Source organism: Corapipo altera, unplaced genomic scaffold (assembly GCF_003945725.1).
Source record: "Corapipo altera isolate COAL_440 unplaced genomic scaffold, ASM394572v1 0, whole genome shotgun sequence".
NCBI lineage: Eukaryota > Metazoa > Chordata > Aves > Passeriformes > Pipridae > Corapipo > Corapipo altera.
The window spans coordinates 1,799,606-1,823,733 of NW_020884872.1; the positions used below are offsets into that span (position 1 = coordinate 1,799,606).

Consider the following 24,128-nt stretch of genomic DNA (forward strand, 5'->3'; position numbering starts at 1 on the left):
TCTCTCCAATTCATCTTGTTCCTTCTTATAACCGTAGAAAATCATGGTCAAAACACTACATTTTAGTCCTAGAGCTGCCATATGAGTCAGACAAGTGCCCTGGTGAGTTTGATAAAGCCAATCTAAGCATTAATTCAATATTTAAGGAAGCAAAAGACACTGGGACACGTCTCCAACAAGGTCCCTGCACCTCAAGTTGCATTTCACACAACGCAGTCTTCGCTTCCCAGGTCTGAAAAGACATGGGGGGATGATTGTGGATTTGTAAAGCCCAGCAGCTCTTCTGGGAGCAAACAGAGCATTCCCAGTAAGATCCTTCCCTTTGGAAAAGGGGTAATTCCTCCATCACTGACTTATCTCCTAGTGAAATCCACCTGGAAACGACCAGAGTGGAAACTTTATTGGCAGCTTTGCACGGCCCTCCCCCGGCTGCATTTTCCATATTACATTTTACAAAGTAGGAGTTTCTTAAAGAATAACCTTCAGAATTGCAGTTTATTTAAAAAAAAAAAAAATAAATCAACAACCCTGAAGGTTGGCAACCACCACGAGGTTAAAGCTGAACCTTTCCCCCTCGCCCACTGTCATAACAATTCCTCGGAAAGGAGCCTGATATAAACTGAACAAGCAGACAGGTTTTTGTGTTCTCACACAAATGGAAACTATGTCATATAAAAGGACTTTAACGGGCAAACGACACCGGGTTTTGGGTTGGGTTTTTCTTCTTTTTTTTTTTTTTAATTCAGCAGTTTAAGGTTTTCTTCCTTTCATTTTCCCCTTTTTTTTTTCCACTCCAAACACACATTCTGTCATGCATCCGAGCGGCACCGACGGACGAACCCCACCAGAAGTTTCAGTTGCACACAGTATTTCATGTTGTAGGGTTTTTTTTCCCCCCCCCCATCTGCTGTATTTGCTCTGGTGTGACTGGATGTACAGGCACTGCAAGGTTTTTTTTTTTTTTAAAAGACTTCACAGGGGGAAAAAAAAAAAACCCTCTTCCATTACTCCGCATCGGGTGGAAAAAACTCGCCTCCTCACAAAAGAGATGTTGTAGAATTTATGAAAACAAAAGTGCCAATAAGATTTTTTTGCTTTAATACCCGGGGGAGAAACACGATCATCTGCACCAATAAGAAAAAGATGCAGGCACTGGGTGCTCCACTAATTACAGCTGCTTTGGTGGGCAATATCACTGGTGAAACAGATGTTAGGGACCTATTAACAAAAGTTTTTTCAAACATCTGCTTACAATTTTAAGGCAATTGTAAATACAGCACAGAAGGTCAATTGGGCTCATTAAGGTCTATGTGCAAATCTACTGCTGCAGGTTTCTTTTTTAGCTAATACTGACTTTTTTTAACACAGGAAATAGAGTTTAATAGCAACTTGTGTCAATTTTGATTGTGATTTCATACAACAACAAACAACAATCGCCTGCCCTGTGCTTCACCAAATAACCCATTTTCCTTCCTCTTTTTCCACCCTACCTACAGCACAGTGCCACAGTTCCAGGAGGGGAGGCACAAGGTAAAGGAAAGGCTGTAAATTGGGCAATTATCGAGAAATGATTGATTTTACTTTTAAACACCAATTATGAATCTTGTTAGGAAATCTTCAGTTGTTGAACCCAAGACAAATGAGTTTTGATTCCAGCGCACGGCTACGATACCAAAATTGTTCTTTTAAGTGTCAGAACAAGAACACAGATGTTCAGAGGGTCTAAAACACTGGAAATCATGGAATGGTTTGGGTTGGAAGGGACCTTTAAGATCATCCAGTTCCAAGCTCCTGCCATGGGCAGGGACACCTTCCACTAGCCCAGGTTGCTCCAAGCCCCGTCCAACCTGGCCTTGTGGAAACTTCCAGGGATTTGAGCAACCTGGTCTAGTGGAAAGTTCCCTGCCCAAAGCAGGAGCTCGGAACTGGATAATCTTCCAACCCAAACCATTCCATGATTCTGTGACTTTGCATCAAACCACATCTGTAGTAGTTGGACACCGAGCAAAGGGCCCAGTCATGAGTAACAACGTGCAGCTCCGAGGCTTCCTGAACCAATTCGGTTCCATTCCCAACAACCTGTTTTCCACCTGGAACTACACTGGTTATACGTGGGGAAAGCTCTTCGTAATACACAAGCCTTAAAGGTTTTATCACATGGAAGGCATTCATGCAAAGGAGAAGGAAAAATGCTATGATGTAGGGAAAATCCCAGTATTAAAATCACACTCTTCATCCTCACAATGAAGTTCATCCATTTGATGGCAAATGCTGATCTGTTAAAAATCAGAATTACTTTGCAAAATAAATTATAAGCAATTTAAAAAGACAATTCTATCACTACCTGTTAGAGATCACTACAGGAAAATTGACAATTTTACAGCATCTAAAAGCTTCTGACTGTTGTGGCTTGCACCAAATGTGAAGAAGATTCTACTGTAAGCAATTTGCTGCACATTTGAAAGCAAAATTATTGGGAAATAAACACTAAACAGCACCTTTTACTATCACTAGTAGTACACAGTTGAAATGACTAAAAATTAGTTATAATATAGATGAAAGTGTAAAATCTGTAAAAAGTTCTTTATATCTGCAACCTTGAATCTGTGTTCATATAGATCTGAAAAAGTCATATGAGTCCTCCTTGTCCAAACAACAGCTAAATCTGAAGGCAAACATCAGAGCTTTCAGAAAACATTCCCATCAATAAAGACTTGTCTTTACTCAGCTTGGCCCAATATTGCCTGCTTTAAAAACTTATCACCCAATCCATCTTCTCTGGGGCTTACTAGAAAGGATATTTTCAATGTCTTATGAGATTTTTTCCTTCAGCCAGCAATTAAAAGAGTCTAAATGGACTGTGGAATTCTTTATTTCCCGTAAAGGAAGCTGGTAACTTAATTTTGCAGGGCTGAGGAGTCTGAGATCACCCTGGGTAATCTGCAAACTCAGCTTTTTGATTCCTGGGGGTTTTATCTTCACGTTAAACTCAGCTGAGCAGAATTATATACATTAATTATATACTTGACACTGAGTAAAGCAGTAGAACGAACATTATTCTTTGTTTTTAAAAACCTACAACTCCATTGTGGCAATTCCAGAGGCTCCATTTCACACCAGAAAGGGGACAGATTGGTGACAAAAATTACCCCATCTCCAACTTCCCCCTCTGAATTCAAACCATTTAAAAAATAAGTTTGCATTCACGGTACAAAACTGATTTTATTGGTCTGACCTGTTTTTATTGAACTGAGTGGGGTATTTTTCTTGCCTGAGGAAGTGAGAGAGAAGAGAGGGAAAGGAATAATATTTCATAAGGAAAACAGAACTAGGAGCACCTACACATGAAGACTTAGAAATAAAACTATCATTACCACTTCCACCCACTTTTAAAATTTCCCATTTCCATACTGATCCAACTTCCCTTATGCAACTTCAATCAGAGAAGGTAAAGTCCTTACATTTTATTAGGAGCTAAATGAAAAACGTGTCCCTTCATTATTCCACTTAAATTCACTGGATATTACTCAGTACCACTTAATTGAAAAAAAAAAAAAAAAAAAAAAGGCATATCCTCCCAAATCGAATCCCAGAAATCCCAAAGAAACTGGGTGTGGGAAATGCAAGGATCTAACGAGCAAAAAACCAGCACAAAGGTAACGGGGACGATGAAAGGATTTGCTTTAGCTGGGGAGGACATAAAAGATGAAGTTCTACAAAGCCCATTAAGTGTTCACCAGCTCACTGCAAATTACACTAAACACTTGGTTAAGGAATATTTGGCAGATGTCAGCAATGGGGAAGCCAAACATGCTCCTTACATTGAAGGATAATGTAACTACAGAGAAGGTTTGTTTTGGAACGAGCTCTACAGCCCAGAAATAATCTGGCCTCGTCCCCTGGCAGGGTTGGGACTCACCGAGGAAGAAATAAGAGAGAACCATGACTACTTATGTGTCAAACCCACAGTTCTGCCATTTACACACAAAATATCACTCCTGAAACGAGATACTGTACACAAATTTGGATAATAAAACATGAGGTTCTAAAAAAAGGACCGCGACAGATCTTTAAAAACTCAAATATTTACGTAACCTCTTGTTTTCACAAGTGTTGTATATACAGCCCTGCAGACACACAACTGCTTGCTGAAGTTAAAACCTTCCATCTTTTGGATTTTGCTATCCCACCATTATCTCCTGCAGTTTTGAAACCACATTCCTGAGTGGGATTTGCAGAGTTCAAACAGCATCTAACCCCAGTGAAATCTGTGGGATCATCTTCTCCTCTGAACATCCAACCAGAAAGAAGATTTTTGCAGGAGCCCACACGTTCACCCCCCACTTATGAGAAAGGCTGACTTGGACATTTATACTTATATAGTTATAAATTTATATTTACATAGTTATAATTAATGTTCTGCGAGGTTCCACTTTAGGAAAACTATGCTTCAAGATGAGACAGAAAGAAAGGCATCTGTTCATAATTAAAAAAATATATCCTTGGCATAACTGACCAGGCAGATAAAGCATTTCCTCGTGTTGGCATTTTTGAGTGGGCATCTTTTTATTTTCTCTTCTCTTGCTGTTATAGACGTTTGAAATCTCCAGTTCTTTTGTTTTTTTCCCCCTTCTCTCCTCTCAGCAAGGCATCATTTGCATCAGCACACATTCAATATGAAATAAATCGACAGATTTTAAAATAGAACATTCTCATTAAAGGCATAATAAAGGTTTGCTCTGTTTCAAATTTTTGAAATAAAACGACTGAATTTTTAAATTGTTGAGTTCTCCAGCAGTGTCACCCTCACAGCTACCAGGTTTTATGCAGCTTGCTGAGACATGTGGTGAAAATGGTATTGACTTATATTCTTTTTACCATTTTTAAAACAGCGTGGTTCTAATCCAAGGAAAAGAAATCATCTCGACAGCTCTGGTCCTCTGATAATTACACGGTTACAAGAGTGGCAGCTTCTTGAATAAAACTTTACAACATGAGTTATCTGGAACTAATGTAAGGCAAATTTCTACTGTCATACAGAGTGACAGAATGGTTTGGGTTGGAAGGGATCTTAAAGATCATCCAGTTCCACCCCCTGCCACGGGCAAGGACGCCTTCCATTAGCCCAGGTTGCTCCAAGCTCCATCCAACCTGGCCTTGGACACTTCCAGGGATCCAGGGGCAGCCACAGCTTCTCTGGGCAACCTGTGCCAGGGCCTCCCCACCCTCACAGGGGAGAATTTCATCCTAATATCCAATCTGAACCTACTCTCAGTTTGAACCCACTCCCCCTTGTCCTGTCACTACAGTTCCTGATGGAAAGTTCCTCTCTGGATCCCTTGCAGCCCCTGCAGGTACTGGAAGGTGCTGTGAGGTGTCCACACCACCTTTTCTTCTCCAATGTACAAACCTTTGCACCAACTCACAAACATGGGAGATGCAAAGGGCAGCTAAAACTGTGGTGCTTGAAGAACCACAGACATTTGTGGTTGCTGGAGAAAAGGGAAATATCATCAGGCTTTGGCCCAAAATACACAACATACACATACAGTCCCTCATTCTCCTGAGCCTATGGAACACAGAGTCCTTCACTCTCACATTAATTCAATGTCTGTTCAAGCTCTAGTTCAAATTTCCCTGGACAAACTCATTTAAGAACAAGATAACTGAGTTCCTTTCCATCAGCTAAAAATGTTACTCTTGCTGAGTCTGAAAACAAGGGGTGAAAGTCCCCATAGCTGATCAGCTGGACTCCCAGCCAGGTATCCTGACATGTTCAGAAGCTCAGGCAAAGACAGAACCACAGAACCATGAAGGCTGGAAAAGACCTCCAAGATCACCGAATCCAAGCTTTGCCAATCAAGGTGAGCTGTTCAAACAACTGAACTGAAATTACAGCCCACGAATCTCCACGGGGGAAAGGTCAGCAAGTGGCCACAACATCTTCCCAACATAAATCAGCTTCTCCTGAGAAGCACATCTCATTTAAGATCACGAAACCAGAGTTTTAACTCATAACACCAGCTGTTCATTTTGCCTCTAGAAATGTCTGACCTTCTCCTATCCCAGGGCAGCTGAATTTCTCTGGATTAGCTCCTCTCAGACATCATTTCAGAAGTGTCAGTTCTACGTATGTACCCACAAAAAAGGCACACTGGTTGTGTCTGACACTTAAAAGAGTTTTCTGTTTGGTTAGTTGAGTTTTCCCAGAGAACTAGACAGGTGGTTTCCTTGGCAATCCACGGATTTTTTCCACTGGGAAGTGCTTCAAAGTGGTGGTCCTCACCTGCGACGTTCCCTCCTAAAAAGGGACGCGTGTTGGTCACGTCACAGCAAACAAGCAGGAGCTGTCACACATCAACCTTTAAACTGTCTCACACATCAACCTTTAAATTGTCTCACACATCAACCTTTAGACTGTCCATCAGGAGTGGCACTGCCTGAAAAGGAAACATTGCAACCCTACCAAAACAAACCGCCGAGCCACCAACGTGAGCCGGCGCTGCGCCGCCGCGGCGCGAGCGGTCACCAAACCACAGCAAGGAAACGTTGCTTCCTCGGAGGAATTCCCTCCCAGGGTCTCTGTTTAAGCACTTCATACTTCCACAATTCCGTCAGGAGGACTTGGCAGAAGCTGTAACACAAACACAAGGAATGGCAACCCTTCCCAAACTGTGGGCTCCGAAATTCGGGCCTCCAGAGACGTCCCTTTCACGCAGCAGTTTTCCAACGTGCAGGGATGTGTCCAAGTGGAGCTGAAAGCACAGTAGCTGCTGACTGTATTCTTAATTCTAGGCAATGCTGCTATTTGGGCACATTTCAGGGGATATTATAATAAAGTAGAAACATTTCAGGCACCATTTCACAATGGAAGACCTGTCACCCTTCCCCTCACCAGAATGTCCATGGTGTTATCTTGCCTGACTTGACCCATGAGGGATTTAGGGGATAATTTCTGACCAGAATTTTAAAGCTGATGAAACCAGACCTACCCATGTCCTACATTTCAAAAAGATACATGGAATGGCCAAAGACACATACAGGATACCTTAGGAAAGTTTTATTTATTGCTGCACATATAAGCGGGCAGAGGGACTGCAGGAACAGCCCCAGCAGCAGCAGTTCTGTGTGACACGGTGTGGAATTAAATTAGAAACTGTTACCAGAAAACCCACTTCAATTAGGAGGGGAGTGGGTCAAAGGGTGTGATTTGTATTCCTGGCTGAGCTTTCAAGGCTTTCAACGCAAATATTCCATTTCTGTCAACAGTGCCATGATCTTTTGGCAGCCACTTAAGGCAACTAATCAAAATTCCTACATTACAAATCAAAAATTACCTGCTTTAAATCCTGAATCCACAGTAGTGTAGGTCTACAAAGTACAGATCACACCGTGTCCTACTAAGAAAAATTCAATATAACCCAATTTTCACCATCTTCTGTAGAGTTATTCCCTTCACATTCACATAAACTTCTTGTTTCCACAGGGACCGTGTCTGTTACTTACAGAATTCCTCTTCTACATGTGCAGCATCACAACATAAATACAACTTAAAGATGCTTCCTGACTACTGCATTCAAATGTAAAAGGATGTACCTCTGCCTTTCCACCTCCATCCTCTCTCTGTGACATGAGACCATTCAAGAAATTACTTTTTTTTAACCACAGACATTTATGTTGGGGCTTATTTTGCAACTTTTATTCGACACCCTATAACATATAACATAAAATCTCCCATAGAGAAGGCAGTTCATCTGACAGAAGAAGCAAAATTCATTTTAGTTCTATTTTAGCTAATTTTGGAAACAAACCCCTAACAATTCAAGTCCTCCTAAGAGTTGAAACAAAATGTTATTTTGTAATTCTTTGAATTATGTTCTGTCAACACAACAAGAGAGGGCTCCCACAACAAAATTTCAATTTTTGCCTCCCTGGATGAATCAGTGATGCACAGAGTCATGGGAACTAAAGGATGAGGAACAAAGTGCATTTGATTATTCTTAGATATGTTAGAATGCAATTTTACTGGAAAGTTGTAATTTGTCCTTGAAAACACACAGCATAATAGCTGAATGTAAAAAGGGCTGAGGGTGACCTTTAAAATGTATTTGAGCTCATTTCCAAGAAAAGGACTAAAGTTGCTCAAATCTCCAATCTCAAACTAAAGAAATCAGATTGCAAACTTTTTTATCAACTTAGTCCTATAAGTGTGTGAAAGAGATGCCTTAAAATATTACAAAACTACCTCAAAGATTAAATTTTATCCTATAAAAGACTAGAGGTAGATGCTTCCTTTTAGAACTCTTCACAGGCTTAAGTTTTTAAATCTCTCAACTACAAATACATTTCGCATATCCAAGTGCACCTGAGCATATCCTAAACCAAAATTCTTCTGCCAGTTGTATCTGTTAAAAATACAACATCTAGAAAATGAAAATAAATACATTCAAAGGGCTGTTGGTTTTTAGTCTGGAAGTAAAATTATGACGTGGACAAAAAAAATAAGAAATTGCTCCAGAAAAACCCAAGTAGGATTGTTAAATTCCCACATTAGGGAAGGTCAAATTATACTTTCAGTTAAAGCCTGTAGTTTTGACTTGTGTACTTAAAGCCTGCTGAAAACAATTGTACATTGAAGGAAATAAAGTTGGAAAATGGCATAAATATGACAGGCAAATTTAAAGCTCCCCCTCCTGCACCCAGTTCTACTTTATAAGCATCCTTAAAACCACACAGAGACTCCACAAAAAGTTATGGGATTCAATATTCGAGTGAAAACACCAGCAAATCAGTCTTGAAGGAGCAGCAGGAATATTGCAGGGAAAATATTATACCAAGGACTTTATGGCCAGTGCTATTTCTGGCCTTAATTTATGAGCCCAATTCCATGCAGAAATGTGGTACCACCTTAAAAAGAAGGTTTTAAATTATGATATGCAAAGAGATGGGGGGGGGGGGGGGAAGAAGAGGGGAGGGTAAGGCAAGGAGGGTCTAATTTCAGAAGCAAACCAAAAAAAATTCAAAGCCAAGAAGGACAGGACAAGGGCTGCTGTTTTTAGAGGACCAGATCACTTGTGCCATTTATTTACACAAGCTTTAGAAGACCAAAAAAACATAGCCTGGACTCCTGAATAATCAAAATAATAAAGGACTGTAAAAACAATAATAATAAAGAGAGTGAAGAGTAAAACAAAACACGAACACACCAGAATTTCTTGCAGGTAGTGGTAGAATTTGGAGCTGAATGAGATGAAGAATCAGAAGAGAATTCCTTTCCCACTGTACTCACCAACTGTGGTCTGGCAGAAGAGCAGCAGCACAGAGAAGAGGGGAAATTTAAGGAGGGAAACAGGTTCTAGTCAGTAGAATTTTGACCAAAGACTGCAACAATTATGGATTGGCTGAATCTGGAGGAGAAAAATCTGTAGCAGAAGCAAAGGAGGTACCCTGAGAATTTCTTGATTCTGCTTGAAACACAAAACCTTGGTGTGAGCATCTGCCACGCAGCTGGGGCTTGAAAACAGCCACAGGTAAAACCAGGGAGGACATAAAACCACCTCACATTTTCTGAAAGCAAACCCAGCTCAGGTCACTGGCAAATAATGCAGACACCACAACATGTCAGTAACACGAATATCACTGTATCAAAACCACCCTCCAGAATGGTTTTTTTTCACACAGAAAGAAAAAAAAAACCAACAAAACCCTACATGTAAATGTAAGTAATGCAAGGAAGACCTAAATACCCCCTGAAATATGGTGCAGAAATCCAGGCACAAATGGCACACACACCAATAATCACCTACTTAGGGAAAACCACATCTAGGGATCAGATTCCTGCCCTTCTTGTAACGAGGTGGGTGTGAGCCACTGCCTGGGATGGAGAGATGGTTAATGCAGTTTGAAACCTGAAAAAGCAGAACGAAGCACCTCAGATTTACCAGGACTCATAAAACTGAAAACATAGAGTAGGCAAAGAGTCGTGCCTTGCAGCGTGTTCCCTTGGTGACATTAATATCACAGGATAAAAAAAGACCTTCAGAAATACTGGAGCAACATGACAAACTGAAAACAAAACCATCAGTCAGTGATTTTTAATAAAAAATTTAAAGGACAGTTCGTGATACACAACCTTAATCAAGCTTTTTTAATAATTACATGGTTGGTGTTTGCACAGACATTCACAAGTTGATGTTTTTGGAATTTGGTGTTTAATGGTTGGGTTAAATACAGGGATAAACCACCCTGGTTTGCTGAGGAGCAGCTCATTTGTGTCACCCAGCACTGGTGCTGGCTGTGACATCCCCCTGGCTCTACATCCAGCCAGGATGGCCAAGCATTCCCAGTAGGATGGCTGAGCATTCCCAGCAGGATGGACAAGCATTCCCAGCAGGATGGCTGAACATTCCCAGCAGGATGGCCCACCAAGCTGCCTGGCATCTCCTCTGGGAAGTCCACAGCAGGGTGCCTGGAGCACTGCTGTAAAAAAAAAACCTCCCAATTTTCTCATAACCCAGCTGAATATGTGAAGTCTCCCATGCCAGCATCCACCAGATACAGAGAACAGATAAAAACACACATAAAAAACTCATCTGAATCATCACACGGTACAAGGGAAAATAAAGTAGAAATTAGAGCACAGTTGGACTCATGGTGTTGGTTTTTTTATATTTTAGTCATCTCTGAGCTAATACTTTGCAATTTAAATTTAGCTTAGGCTTTCCTTGTATAGTTACCATCAGTGTTAAAAAAAAAAACAACCAAACTTTCCTTATTTCCAAAAAGCTTTTGGTAGATATCAGATAAATGCAGATGCAAATATAGCCAAGAAATTAAAAGAACCTGGTTTTGGATCCAGTAAATCCAACTTCCATTCCTACATTTCTTTTTTTTTTTTTTAACACCACCTAGAGGTATTTTTGTAAAGAACTGAATAAAGTGTGTTTAAAATACAGGGGGAAAATTCTGCAGAGGGTTTTAATTCAAAAGCTCCACTGCTAGAAAAAACCTCCCCGATGTGAGCGAGAGAACAGTTAAATAAAAGGAAAATTTACATCCAAAACTCTTGAAAAATCTAGGGTTACCACACTTTATGAGCCATGTCTAATTTGTATGTGGCACATCTGGTATAACAGATATGATCTATAAGCAGGCAAATATTGGAAGCCAGAAGCGTTTCCCAGTGTTAAAATAAACACCTCAGCACTTGGAGCTTTTTGCTCAGCAGGTTGGTGGTTTTTTTTTTTATTCCTCACTGGGAGGGGAAGCAGGGAAGGAAGGAAGGAAAGTACTTATCTCCTGCTCCCGCTCCACCACTTAGGAATTGTCACTCACTCCCTGGGATTGGGGGTTTCAGCTCCAAGTGGAAAGCATTCCACTGCACTTGGTTCATGCTCGCAGTGTTTCACTGCTTAGCTTGGCAAAACATCAAAATAAGACCATTTTCACCCTCCTTAACCCCTCCTGTTGGCACACCAGCTTGTTAAGCCAAGGCCTCGCAGCAAATTACCATTTTCCCTCTAAAGCAACATAATTCTGTTGTCATCAACACCCTGTGTTACAGCTCCAGCCAACTGGAGAATATTCCCTCTTTCCTCACAGGTAAAAGGGCTACAGTTTCTACCCAGTTGTTCCCAAGTTAGTGGTGAAATATAAACCATCAAGGAAGAATTTGATCTGTTCTGATGAGCACTGAGTGCTGGAACCTCCAAACAGCACATTAGATAAAAACCAGGTTATATCTGGTAGGATCCCAATATTCCAATTATCACTTCCAAAAACTCCAACCACGCATTCTGTGCCCAGACCACGTTGGAATAAAAACCAGAGGAGCCTGGAACAGCAACTCACCTTCAGCAAGGAGCCACTGCTGACCTGCAGACATTCTCCCAGACTGAATTATTGGATAATACATCCAACATGGAACAGCACCTGCTTATTGATTGACCTTCACAAAGAAGGAAACTCCAATTTTACTCCCAGTTTATATGTATCTTCCTTTTTCCTCCCATCCTTCTCCCAAAAATCTGCCTGTCTTGTACTAAAAATCTTCACAGTGAAAGGTTTCTCTGTTCCCTTTCCTCTCTGGTTTCCACAGAATTCCGGGTTGAGTTTTCTGGGGATTTAATTAACATTAAGTATACAGCTATTCTATAGTTACAGCTATTCTTGCAGATGTCCCAAAAAGACACTTATGTCCATCTCTTCTCATCTCCTCCTATTTCTGCAAAAAACACTAGGAAAAATACTTCCCCATAAATTGATATTTCTGGAACCCACACCTGAAAAAAGGGTTTTTTTCTGGTATACAGCAGGTCAAGATCTGAGTTTCTAAATGAAACAGGATTGGTTTCTCCTAATTTTTTTCTTATAAGTCAGCAACTATCAGAATTATTTTAACAAGAAATTATTTTTTTTTGAAAGAAAGACATAAGTTCTGCAATTTCTAGTTTTAATAACTGGTACTAATTAATTAAACTGTAACAACATTAAGTTACACTTGATCCATCTCAACCATGAAAACAAACAAAAAAAAAAGGAAATAAAAATTACTGATAGCAGCAAAACACTGGAATGTGTGGGGGGAAATACTGGTAAGAGAAATTAATGTAACATAAGCAGAAGTCTTCCTTTTATTGTCCCCAAAAGATAAATATTAATTTGCAAAACTCGTCTATAACAGAGATTAAGAAAAGAATAAATTTGCCTGCAAGATTTTAAGGTGTTTTATGTACCTAAAGCTTTAAGTACTTAGATAAATTACCAGATCAAATTAAGGTCTTTTTTATAATATCATTTATGGTGCTGTGAAGGCTTTTTTAAAATAATTCCTCATTGTGCTCCATCAGGAGGTTTCAAAAAAACCCCTCAGGACCACGGGATGCCTTGAAATACCTACAACAATATATCCCCTGAGCAAAAATCCCAGCTGCTTTTCAAAAACCTCGGCAAAAGGTGATTTATTTCACTTCTCCCTTTTTCAAACAGATGGATAAACTGTGATGGAAAATATTAAACATTCCACGAGTCCTAACCTGCCATGGTCTGCTAACTTTAAATTACTCCCCATCATGTGAATTCTACATGACATCAACTACCACACAGGATCTGAAATGTGCATTGAAGCAGGTGGCCACCAGCAATTTCTTTTATCTCTGACATCTGGTACCATAATCCATATAAAATATACACGTTATCTTTTGCTAACAAATCACAGAATCAGAGAATCGTGGAATGGTTTGGGTTGGAAGGGACCTCAAAGATCATCTGAACTCTGAGGTTTTCCCATTGTCACTTAATTTAGTGAGTTATCCAAAAAGTACAGTGTACTGTATTTTTAAAAGCATGAAATACAAGCAATTCGTGGGATTCAGATGAAGTGCTCAAAAAATTATTAGGACTGTAGGAAATATAAAGAGGATGACTAAAAATAAACAAGCAGAGAAGGAATACATTGGCTGCACATTCAGCTGCCACCACAAGCAAAGTTATTATTTAGTGTCAGCAAAATAAAGTGCTCCCCTTTCCTCATACTCCCTAATTTTCAACCAAAACAGAAAAATTAGAGCTGGAATCACCATGAGCTTAAAGTGGAATCCTTACCAGCCTTTATAACTTCAGAAAAATCAAACCCAAATGCTAAAGAAATTATTTTTCACAGACAATCTTCCATTTGAACAAGGGTGTTTTGGGCTTCTGATCATTAATTGGTTTGATCAGAACTCTGACAATGTGTAGATTTTTCCCCAATTAATACTACCATCTCCTTACATCCCACTTAATTTACTTTAATCCTGGAGTATTTGCTAAATAAAGATTTGTTTCCCTCGAATGCCATGTTTTTATTTCCTCTTTCCTCACCTCCTCCTTCCTACTTTTTTTTTCCTCCAGTTTTCTCTTCATTATCCCTCTTCATCTTCCTCTGTGGATGGACAGCCTGATGATCCCTTTGAACACAAACCAAACTAAAAACATCCAGGGGACAGTTTATAGCTGGATGCCACAAGTCCTTAATGCAACATCCATAAAAGCTTTGTGTTTGCAAAGAATCCTTTAAAACACTTCTGGGTTTTGGTTTTGTTGTGGTTTTTTTTTAATATATATAAGATCATACCATCAGTAAAAATAGTGTCAGTTCAAGTTTACAAAAAAAAAAACCCTACCTTTGGAAGTCCATCCACATTTAACAGTTAAGCAACAAGAACAATGCCAGCAAATTCTTTGGAGAGCAACAGGAGGTACAGGATTTTATGGCAATCCTGGGGATCACAAACCTGCAGTGGGGGAACCTCACTTTTTTTTTTACACACACCATTCTCCAGGCCATGACATTTCAGGCTAAATGATACGAGGTGTGATAAATGCAAGCCCTAGTTTGAATACAAACAGATTCTTAAAATATTTTAACTAGGACTATAAGTGAAAATAAATTAGGCCAGTGGGATTTAGGTCAAGAATTCAGATTCGGTGAGATTTTCTTGGTTTACTGCTTAGAGCTAGAAAAGACACAAGCCTGCAAAGTTTTTGGCTCTGGAAACAATCACAGGGAATCATTCTGAAATTAAACCACTATCTTCTGACTGGCAGCACAAAACCAAACAAAAATCAGTGTATTTATTCTTAAGAACACGAGAACAGGTGCTGTCTAAACTCCCCCAAAGCAGCCGTGCTTTAAGTTTCCTAGTTCCTACTTGGCTTCCATACTGTTGGAAATCCAACCTCCTCCTTTTTTTTTTCTTTTTTCTAACAAGAGCAAAGAGATGGAGATGTGCAAAATGGAAACTGGAAGCCATGATCTAACTTGAGCTTCTGGCAAATCTGATTATGCTCTTCTCCCTGCGTAGTCACGACGAGACACTGAAACCTCCAGGGAATCATCCACACTTTGTGTGACTACATTTAATTGTGGTTCAGTGTTCAGGTCTTTCACAGAATGGTTTGGGTTGGAAGGGACATTAAAGATCACCCAGTTCCAACCCCCTGCCGTGGGCAGGGACACCTTCCACTAGCCCAGGTTGCTCCAAGTCCTGTCCAACCTGGCCTTGGACACTTCCAGGGATCCAGGGGCAGCCGCAGCTTCTCTGGGCAACCTGTGCCAGGGCCTCACCGCCCTCACAAGGAAGAACTTCTTCCCAATATCCCATCTAACCTTGCCCTCCTTCAGTTTAAGGCCGTTCCCCCTTGTCCTGTCACTCCAGACCAGGATCATCAGGGCTGGGAGAGCCCTTCAGGATCATCCAGTCCCACCTTCACCCAGCACCACAATCACCCCTAATCCATGTCCCCAAGGGTCACATCCAGACACTTCCAGAGACAGTGACTCCACTTGGATACCAAACTATTATTCTGTTTTATCTGAATGCAACACCTTCAATTTATTCCTTTACCAATCTGATGATTATAACAATTACAACACAAGGGTGTTGGGGGAGAAATGCAGATCCAGGACTTGTCCAAGCCCTGAGTCGCTCAATAAAGTTAATTAGGGACAGGGTGGAGGGGGGAGGTTGTTTTATCTGACCACATTATCAGTGCTGAGGCCCTGGCACAGGTTGCCCAGAGAAGCTGTAGCTGCCCCTGGATCCCTGGAAGTGTCCAAGGCCAGGTTGGACAGGGCTTGGAGCAACCTGGGCTAGTGGAAGGTGTCCCTGCCCATGGCAGGAGGGTGGCACTGGATGATCTTTAAGGTCCTTTCCAACCCAAACCATTCTATGAATATTAACAAACCTCGTTTTTCTATGTTGTACCCTCACATTTTTAAGGCATGGTTCATGTCCTACACTGATTTATGCCTATCTTTGAGGTTTTTAATTTATTACTATAAGCACATGACTTTATTTAAGGCTATTTTGTGATTTGAGCTCATGTTGGGGACAATAAGGTGATTATTTGATGGACACAAGGATATCTTTCTCAACAAGGTGCAAATATTAATCCCCGAGTCCTTCTGGGCCGTTTAAGCTTAAGGTAATGCTTCTTTTTACTAAATAAAATTAAAATTCAAAGGCAGAATTGACAGCCATGGAGTCAGCAAACCAACAGCAATAATACACACATAATATGCTGCAATTAATATTTTATATATTAATGCTGCATATATATATATTATATATATATATGCTGCAATATATTACATATAACAAGATATTATATCCATTATGGTATATTGCATTCTATTACATATATTCCTTACTCCAATTTAATCCTCTTGTTGAAAAAAGCCCCACAATTTGTAACTTCAGCGCTGAATTTTTTCACTTTAATACAAAAAAAATCTGTTTTAAAACATGGGCATGAAAACAGCACCATGTAAAACAAACCAAGTGTTACTGAATCCCTGCCACTTCCATCCTTCAACTCTTGTTTTCACTGTGCAGCCTTCCAGGGTTTCCTCTCATATTTAACCAAGGAGGAGAGTTCCAAGGCTCTGTGTGTGTGTGTTTTCCTAGGATAACATGGATTCAGGAACTTCCAGCAGCAGGGAAATACAATATACTACGAGTTCAACATGGGTTAATTGCTCTGCAAAACGAGTATCTCTTTTTTTTTTTTATGACTCAATTCCCTCTGGGAATGCCAAACCTCCCTCTGCACCGACAGAAACCCTGCAAGTGGGGGGTCCACTTTCATGGAGAGGAAGAAAATCTACTGATTTTTACAGAACAAGAAGAGAAAGAGGGGCACATTTTGCCTTCAATCCCATGGAAAATCCCACACACAAGGTGCGTGACAGGAGAATAGGGACGGGATTGTTCGGAGCCCTCAGGAACCGCTGGTGACAGGTGGAAAGAAAGGCCCGGAAAATCGACTCAAAGGGGACGACAAATCCCAACGGAGAAATCCTTCAGGGAGCATGTCACGAAAAATGGGATGGCAGACAAGGGGCTGGGAATGGCACAGCACCAAAGCAGTGCCAAAAAACTTCCCGGATTCCTCCCTTTCTACGGGCGGGGAAGGGAACAGACTCTCAGAATTCCCGCGGGATCTTTTGCTATCGGCTTTCTCCAAGGCTGGAGGATGCAAATCACTACCAAGAAGTGAATGGAAGAGGGAAGTGTGAAATATTATACATTTAAAACTAAATTAGCAAAAGCCACTGCTGAGATTAATTTGGTTTGATTTAAGGGAAATAAACTCATTCTGTTACTTGAGCTGATTTTTAGTACCCAAGGAAGGACCAAAATATCAAATATAAAAAAAAAATCTTAAGGAAAAAAAGCACTAAAGTAGGTGTTTAATGCACTAACTTTCTTCTTTCGAGGATTAAGAGCCTTTCAATCCTAAAAATTAAAAAAAAAATTAGGAAGTTTAAAAGTTAGCGACCCCAATGATGTAAAGAATGAAGGAAGATGATCTTATATCAAGGAAAGAAAGATTAAAGAGCAGGTTTACTGCCATCAGTATCTAACTTTGGGGTTTTGGTTAGACATTCATCATGCAAAGCATTCCTTCCCACCCTAAAGATTAACATACAAACAAAATCAAGGGATCTAAACTTTTAAAGGCAATATAAATATTTTGAGGGCTCTCCCCACTCTTTATCCAAACAGACAAAATATTTTGGGTTATGTGGCTGTAGAAGAGATTAAGTATAAAATATGTAGAGTGTTCAAATGCAACTGACCCACTGGCCAGCACCTGTTTTTTAAATATCCAGTGCCTATTTCCTGAGAGAAAGGGACCTTTCCATCAAGGAAGAATCCTTCCTGCACACCCTGGAATTGTCCAGCTCCCTGACCAGAATTCTTGAGGGTGAAGGGTGTAAGGGATTAATTTATACAAACTATTTAAGTTAAAACACTCAGCAGACTATTAATGTACTTGGATGGTCTGACCATGCTAAAATACAAATATCATCAGCGAATCATGGAATGGTTTGGGTTGGAAGGGACCTTAAAGGTCATTTTCCACCCCCTGCCATGGGCAGGGACACCTTCCACTGTCCCAGGTTGCTTCAACCTGGCCTTGGACACTTCCAGGGGCATCCAAAACTTCTCTGGGCAACCTGTGCCAATTCCTCCCCACCCTCAGAGTCAGGAATGATTTTAAATTTGTTCCTTAAAAAATAGGGTTTAAACAGAAAATAAGGGAGATCACCGAGGTGCCCAGAATGACTGAGCACAGGGCCCAGTGTTTACCCAGAATAAAACATCACAAGGATTTGAAAAACAAATTAAAAATCACCCAGCACATAACAGAGTTTGTCAATCTCAGCTTGTTTGCTTCTGCCTCTGGAGTGCCATTCCAATCTCCTTCAATTAAACCCTATTTTTACTTAACCCAGACCTGCATTAGCAGCATCTGTATTTCAATAAAACAAGAGTTTTAAAATAAAATGGGTCCTAATGCCCACCTGTCAAAATTAGAGCCGTAGTTTAATTTTTCAAAGTCCAACAATATGAAGCCAGAAAAGTAAAAGGGCACTGATGATGTAAAGGATTTTCTTTTTTTTTCAAAGATTTTAACTGTTTGGAAATTGTTTATTCTAAGTTGACATTTTATTTAAATATCCTATTCAGCAATTATGAAAGCAACCTCATTCCACATTTCACTTCCACTAAAATTCACCGGTTTTGTGTCAAACTCTTCCTAACAACAGCACTTTGTCCTTCTTAAATATTGGGGAAAAGGGATCCACAATGGCATTTCATAGAGAATATATCACATGCTGGCTTAATCATGTATAAATCAAATTTTATGCCAACTAAAATATTGAAACGGGATAGAAGAGACAGAACAAAACTGAAATTTATATCTAATGAATTTATTTTTTAATGAAATGCTTGTGAAACCATTCCAGCCAATTAGAGCGGGCAGAAAGATTGGAAATAGAAATATTTCTCTATTAATCTCCAGCCTTGTGAGTGGAATGTCTGTGCAATGGAACTCTTGTATCACTTTACCAGACACGGCCTCGAAAACAAGGGTTTCATCCTAAAACCTGCAATCCCAGGGGTGCCCTGAGGAGAGGAGACAGAGAGAGAGGCAAGATCAACCTGCTCAGGTGGCATCAGGATAAACACCTGGGAAGAAAAGGGCTCTGAAAGTTGCAGAAAGAATTTCCTTACAAAGAAAAAAAAAAAAAGCCAAGGTTCTAATCTTTTTTAATTTAGAAGAACTGTAGCTTGAAAGTGAAAAAAGACTTCCTCTCCTTTTTCTCCTGGACTCTTTGTGGAAGAAAAGGAGAGACTCATCTAATGTAGTGGCAAGAGGACTTTTCTCTTTTTCTTCTTGGACTCTTGTTGAAGGAAAAAGAGAAATTTAATCTAATGTAAATATATTATTTCACTGTAGAAGTGATAGCTAAGTTGTTACCTATATGTACATGTATGTAAATAAACCTTGTATTTTCCCTTTCCCTCAATGCTGAGTAGTTGTGATTTGTCTGAAAACCCTCCTCACACTGGGGAAAATTGTGGGAAGGGGGTTTGAACTCGGAAATTAGATTTCTGAGGGTCTCAAACCACCACATCGAGCCTTTAAAACCAGATGACATTTAAACAAATTTTTAATTGCCAACGAAGCGGATGCCATTTAATTTTTGGGGTACCTCCAGGTGAGTTCCCAGCTTGTTGTTACCTCAGGACACCCAAATCCAGGCCAGGGATAGTACAGTTAAATACTCCAAACCACCCCGACCCTGCCATCTGGAGAGCTAATGAACAATCAAGGGCTCCCAAATTAAACGACAGAATTTTTTTCCCTTAGAATCTTTAGGACAACACTGTCAAGTCCAATCTATTCCCCGGGCCTCCAGAATCAATTTTTCAAACTTTATGACAGGTCTAATAGTTCCCACCTGTTTCTCCTGCTTGACTTTTGACTGGCACGTTACCAGCCAGGGTGGAAACGCAGACAAAGACCCCTATTAGGCTCCGGCTGTTTCTCTACTGTGAGGTTGCTCAGCCATAAAATTAGTTCCAGCCCCCTTTTCTCCTTCCATCTCTTCATTTTTATTTTTTTTTGGGGAGGGGGCCATGAAGGTTTTTGGGGGAGGCAGAAGTTTGGCACCCGGTCGGTGGAAGGAAAATCCACCGAATTTTTTTTATCATGTTTAATGCCGAATTTTTTTATCATCTACTAAACAATTTGCTAACTCGATTTATGACAAATCACATTCATTAAGTTCTTGAGGTGCCTCTGTACCATATTTTTAACCCTCAAAACTTGGTAAAATTTGAGAGTCTATCATGTAACATATGATTATATAAAGGTCGTGCTGCAATTTTTTTTGGGGAATTGTGAAGGATCGATGGGTAACTAGTTTTTATTCAAGCAAACAGTATCTTTTTTCCTGAGATACATTTTCCTTTCACTCAGAACTGCCAATCAGACACAAGTGTCATGCACACATCCTAACAAATTCAGAGGGGTTCATTTGGAAGTACCTTAAAAACCTGACCACATTTTGCTTTAACGAAAATTATCTGGAAGTACCTTAAAAACCTGACAACTTTTTTTCTGAATAAAAATTATCCAATAGGTCTCTGCATTGATTTCCACTGAAATGTTATCATCTAAAATATTCATATTTATGGAATATTTATGAAATATTATCATCTAAGACTCAAGGGTCTTCACTGACCTGCAAATCACATGGATCCCATTAGTCTATTATTCATGACAACCAAGTATTTACAATAACATCAACCATAATACTTAAGACAAATACCTTAATTTATTAAAACAAAGGTCTTTCTGTAGGATAAATTTAATATAAACTATTAATAAATTAATAATTTTAATTCCGATTATGATCTGCCTGGGACCATCTTCCCAATATAAGCTACTTAGAGTCAGGACTTCTGGTTTCCAACTTACCTGAAAACCAACTATTCAAGCCTCACCACGATGGGGAAAATCTTGAAGACCTACATCTGTAAGCACTTCATTATATTTGGAAAACTTAATGTGAAAAAGCAACCTTTAAATACGTGAGAGTAAAGGTTCTGCAGTCACTGAAAAACCAAGACCACTTCTCTTGCTTTCCTTGGTAATTAATTGCACATAAATTGGTCAGACGTGGTCCTATTTAGCTGCTGGTATTTAAAACTGCCCTGCCTGTATCTCTCCAAAAGCCACTGCAAAACCAGCTGCAGGATGAGGATGTAGATGAGGGGAAGGGGATTGGCAAAATTTAACAGCAACAGTATTTAAAGTGTGCCTCTAAATTGCAGTATTTTAGCACAAATTATCATTTGTAATTTCTGCAAGAGTACAAACTAATTTAATTAAATACTCTTATAGAGCATCCTCCTTCACAGATGTTGTGTGCCTCTATTACAAAACACCTTTATTACTTGCAAGAAGGCATACTCTGTAACTTATATCAGCCTCACAGTTCAGGTTCTCAGCCTGAGAACTAAAGCCATTATTGCTGGTTAACTCATCAGTTAAAATAACAATCAAGATGATTTAACCAATGATGCTATTAAAGAAAAAAAAAATCCAAACAAAAATCCCTGGGGTTATTATTTTTCACCAGTAAAATTCATCTGCAATTTCTGCCAATACATTGATACTCAAAAGCAACTGCCAGGAGAAGTTACAGGTAGAAACACTCATGGAATAACCTGTCCTGAAGAGTAACAACTTCCCAAAGAAAGGTTTTTCCATCAGACTTCCATGAAACACAACAGTGCAGCCTTTGTACACAGACTCCAACCTGAGATTTAGTAGCTGTGATTTTCATATCACTTAATCCCATTTAAACTCTAAAGAACAACCTTCTCAAAGGTATCCCACAACTCATTCACAAGGGTCATCTGTGTGATGATGAAAGGACTTCTTCCATATCCCCTAATCCACATTTTGAAAACCCAAACGAACCACTGAAGGGCGTTTTAGTGACATTTTCAGCAAAAGAAAAGAGAGGAAACAGTGATGTTAAAATTAAGGACAGAATCTCCTTGGTACTACGTTTGCCAAATAGTCAGCTTAGACAATAACTTGTACCAGAAAATAACTTGTACCAGAAAATAACTTGTACCAGGAAATGCATTTAAACTTCCAAATGTGCACATTTATCACCTCGAACTTTCCCAGTGATGTTCATGCTTTGCAAGAAGAATAAAGATTAAACTCCACTCCCAAACATGAAGTTGTCACACTCAGATTTTCTCACCCTTTATGGTTCAGTACTTTATACATCACAAATCAATACTCTGTGAACACAAAGGTTTCATTTCGCGTCCAGTTTCTTTCTGAACATTGTGTGTTTCCATAACCAGGAATTCCTGATCTCAAAGCTAATTTGGGATGGTCTAGATCTCTCTCTTACCCATCCAGAAGGTTCATTGTGCTGGTGGTAACCTCAGTGAAAAGCAGAATCTTCCCCATCTTCTTGGTTTGAAGGTTCTGCTGATACGTCTTCAGGCTGAAATGTTCCGAGGAGAAACTTCCCATCTCCGTGACCACCGGCATGAGAGATGGAGTCACCTCCGCTTCGGAGTCACAGGATGACACAAATTTGAGGGACACCTTGCTGGATGCCCTTAATCCTTCAGCATCTACATTTCCCTCCAGCCACTTCAGAAAAGCAAGGTGGATTTCCTGCAGGGGAAGGAAATGAAGTGAGAAATATGAATTCCCCCCACGTGGAGACGTAGAAACATTTTTCCGAGAACGGTTTTATTCAAGCAATCATTTTCTACTACCAAAACAGGAAAATTAACCCCATTTCAGCTTCAAAGATCAAGTCCTGCTGCTTGTTCTAGTCCAGCCTCGCCTGACTACGTGGTGTTGTCCTCCTAGGCTTGAGATCATGCTCGTTTGCAGATTAATTAAGTTTAATTTTTCCCCATAAGAGGGTTCGTAGTGGTTTTCCTGGAGCCTGGAGTGCACACATTCATCTGTATCATGCAGCTTTTTCAACATGCCGAGATTCTTTGCTGGAAGAAGCCCTTCAGTCCACCACCAATGCTGGATTTGAAGGATAAAGCAGCAGGTAAGAAAAGCATTTACTGGCTCTTCAGCAGAACATCTGGTTCAAATGGCTCACACCTTCAGCTAATGGATGATTTATTACAATTATTACCCGTGTAGTGGCACCCCAGAAACAACTGTTACACATTCACAGAACTCTTCCTGGAGATAAATCATTCTACTTTGATAAATCTGATGTGAAATGTTTACCCTGTCTTTGGAAACTGTAAATTTAAGAACCCACAGACACAGACGCTGGGACTTCTCGTAGCTTAAATTTCGGAGGGTCAAAGTCATCTTTTATGGTGAAAAATGAAACCATAAAAAAAAAAAAGTGGTTTCAATCCACTGAAAATAATGCACTAGTGATTCTTGCCCTCAAATTTTTAATGGGAAGATTTGTGATTTTTATATAAAAAAGTTCTAAGCAAACACATGCCTCTCCTTCCCATTTAGGGTCATATCTGGGAACTGGAATATGAGCGTTCCCTCTGTGAGTGCTGAGGACAGAACTGAGCTCTCCTGCCCCTGAACGAGATGTCTCAGAGCTCCAGCCCAACTCTTTCAAACCCACAAACCACAAACTAAGAGCAAACTTCCTACAAACAGTTATCTATCCAAGGAATGACTCCAATTTTCCACATCCCACTGTTACACCTGAGGAAGGAATGAGAGAAGCGGTCCTGCTCTTAACACCTTTCTACGGATTTTCCACCCTCAGGAGCTGCATATTCTCAAATTTCACAGGGACACTGTTGCTTGTGGGACGTTCTTTGTGTGCTGAGTGTCAGCAGAGGGTCTGCTCTGCAGCACAAGTAGCAGAGAAGGACACAAAGAAAGGAAGGTTCTCTTCCCAAATTCTGTCACTTCTAAGCCCCAGGTCAATCTGAGAGTGACTCAGTAACTAAATTGTAATTATAGAGAAAATACTTCTCATTTCTTGGTTTTCTAAAGCTCCCTCTGAACTCTAACTTTTTAAATAAAATAAGCTTTAAATATTTTCTTCCCTTCCCTTTTTTTGCATATACATCATAAATGATGATGTGATAATAAATAAAGGTTTTGTGAGCATTTCTCTGACTTGATTTGCCTGAAGCACTTGTACCTTCTCTCAGTGTAACACCAGAGCTTTGACAGACTGCTGACAAATTCTTCACACATTATCCTACTTGTTTCACACAGTAACTTACTGGCTGTAATATCCC

The 24,128-nt window shown here is 39.9% G+C and overlaps 1 protein-coding gene across 2 annotated transcripts in view; it reads right to left on the minus strand.

The window, feature by feature from the left end:
• Nucleotides 1-24,128, minus strand: part of HLCS (holocarboxylase synthetase) — a 113,313-nt gene that overhangs the window by 52,619 nt on the left and 36,566 nt on the right. For both annotated transcript variants that reach the window (XM_027634770.1, XM_027634777.1), the window contains exon 6: nt 22,280-22,551. In XM_027634770.1, coding sequence (XP_027490571.1) covers nt 22,280-22,551 — 272 coding nt within the window. The remainder of the gene's footprint in view (nt 1-22,279; nt 22,552-24,128) is intronic.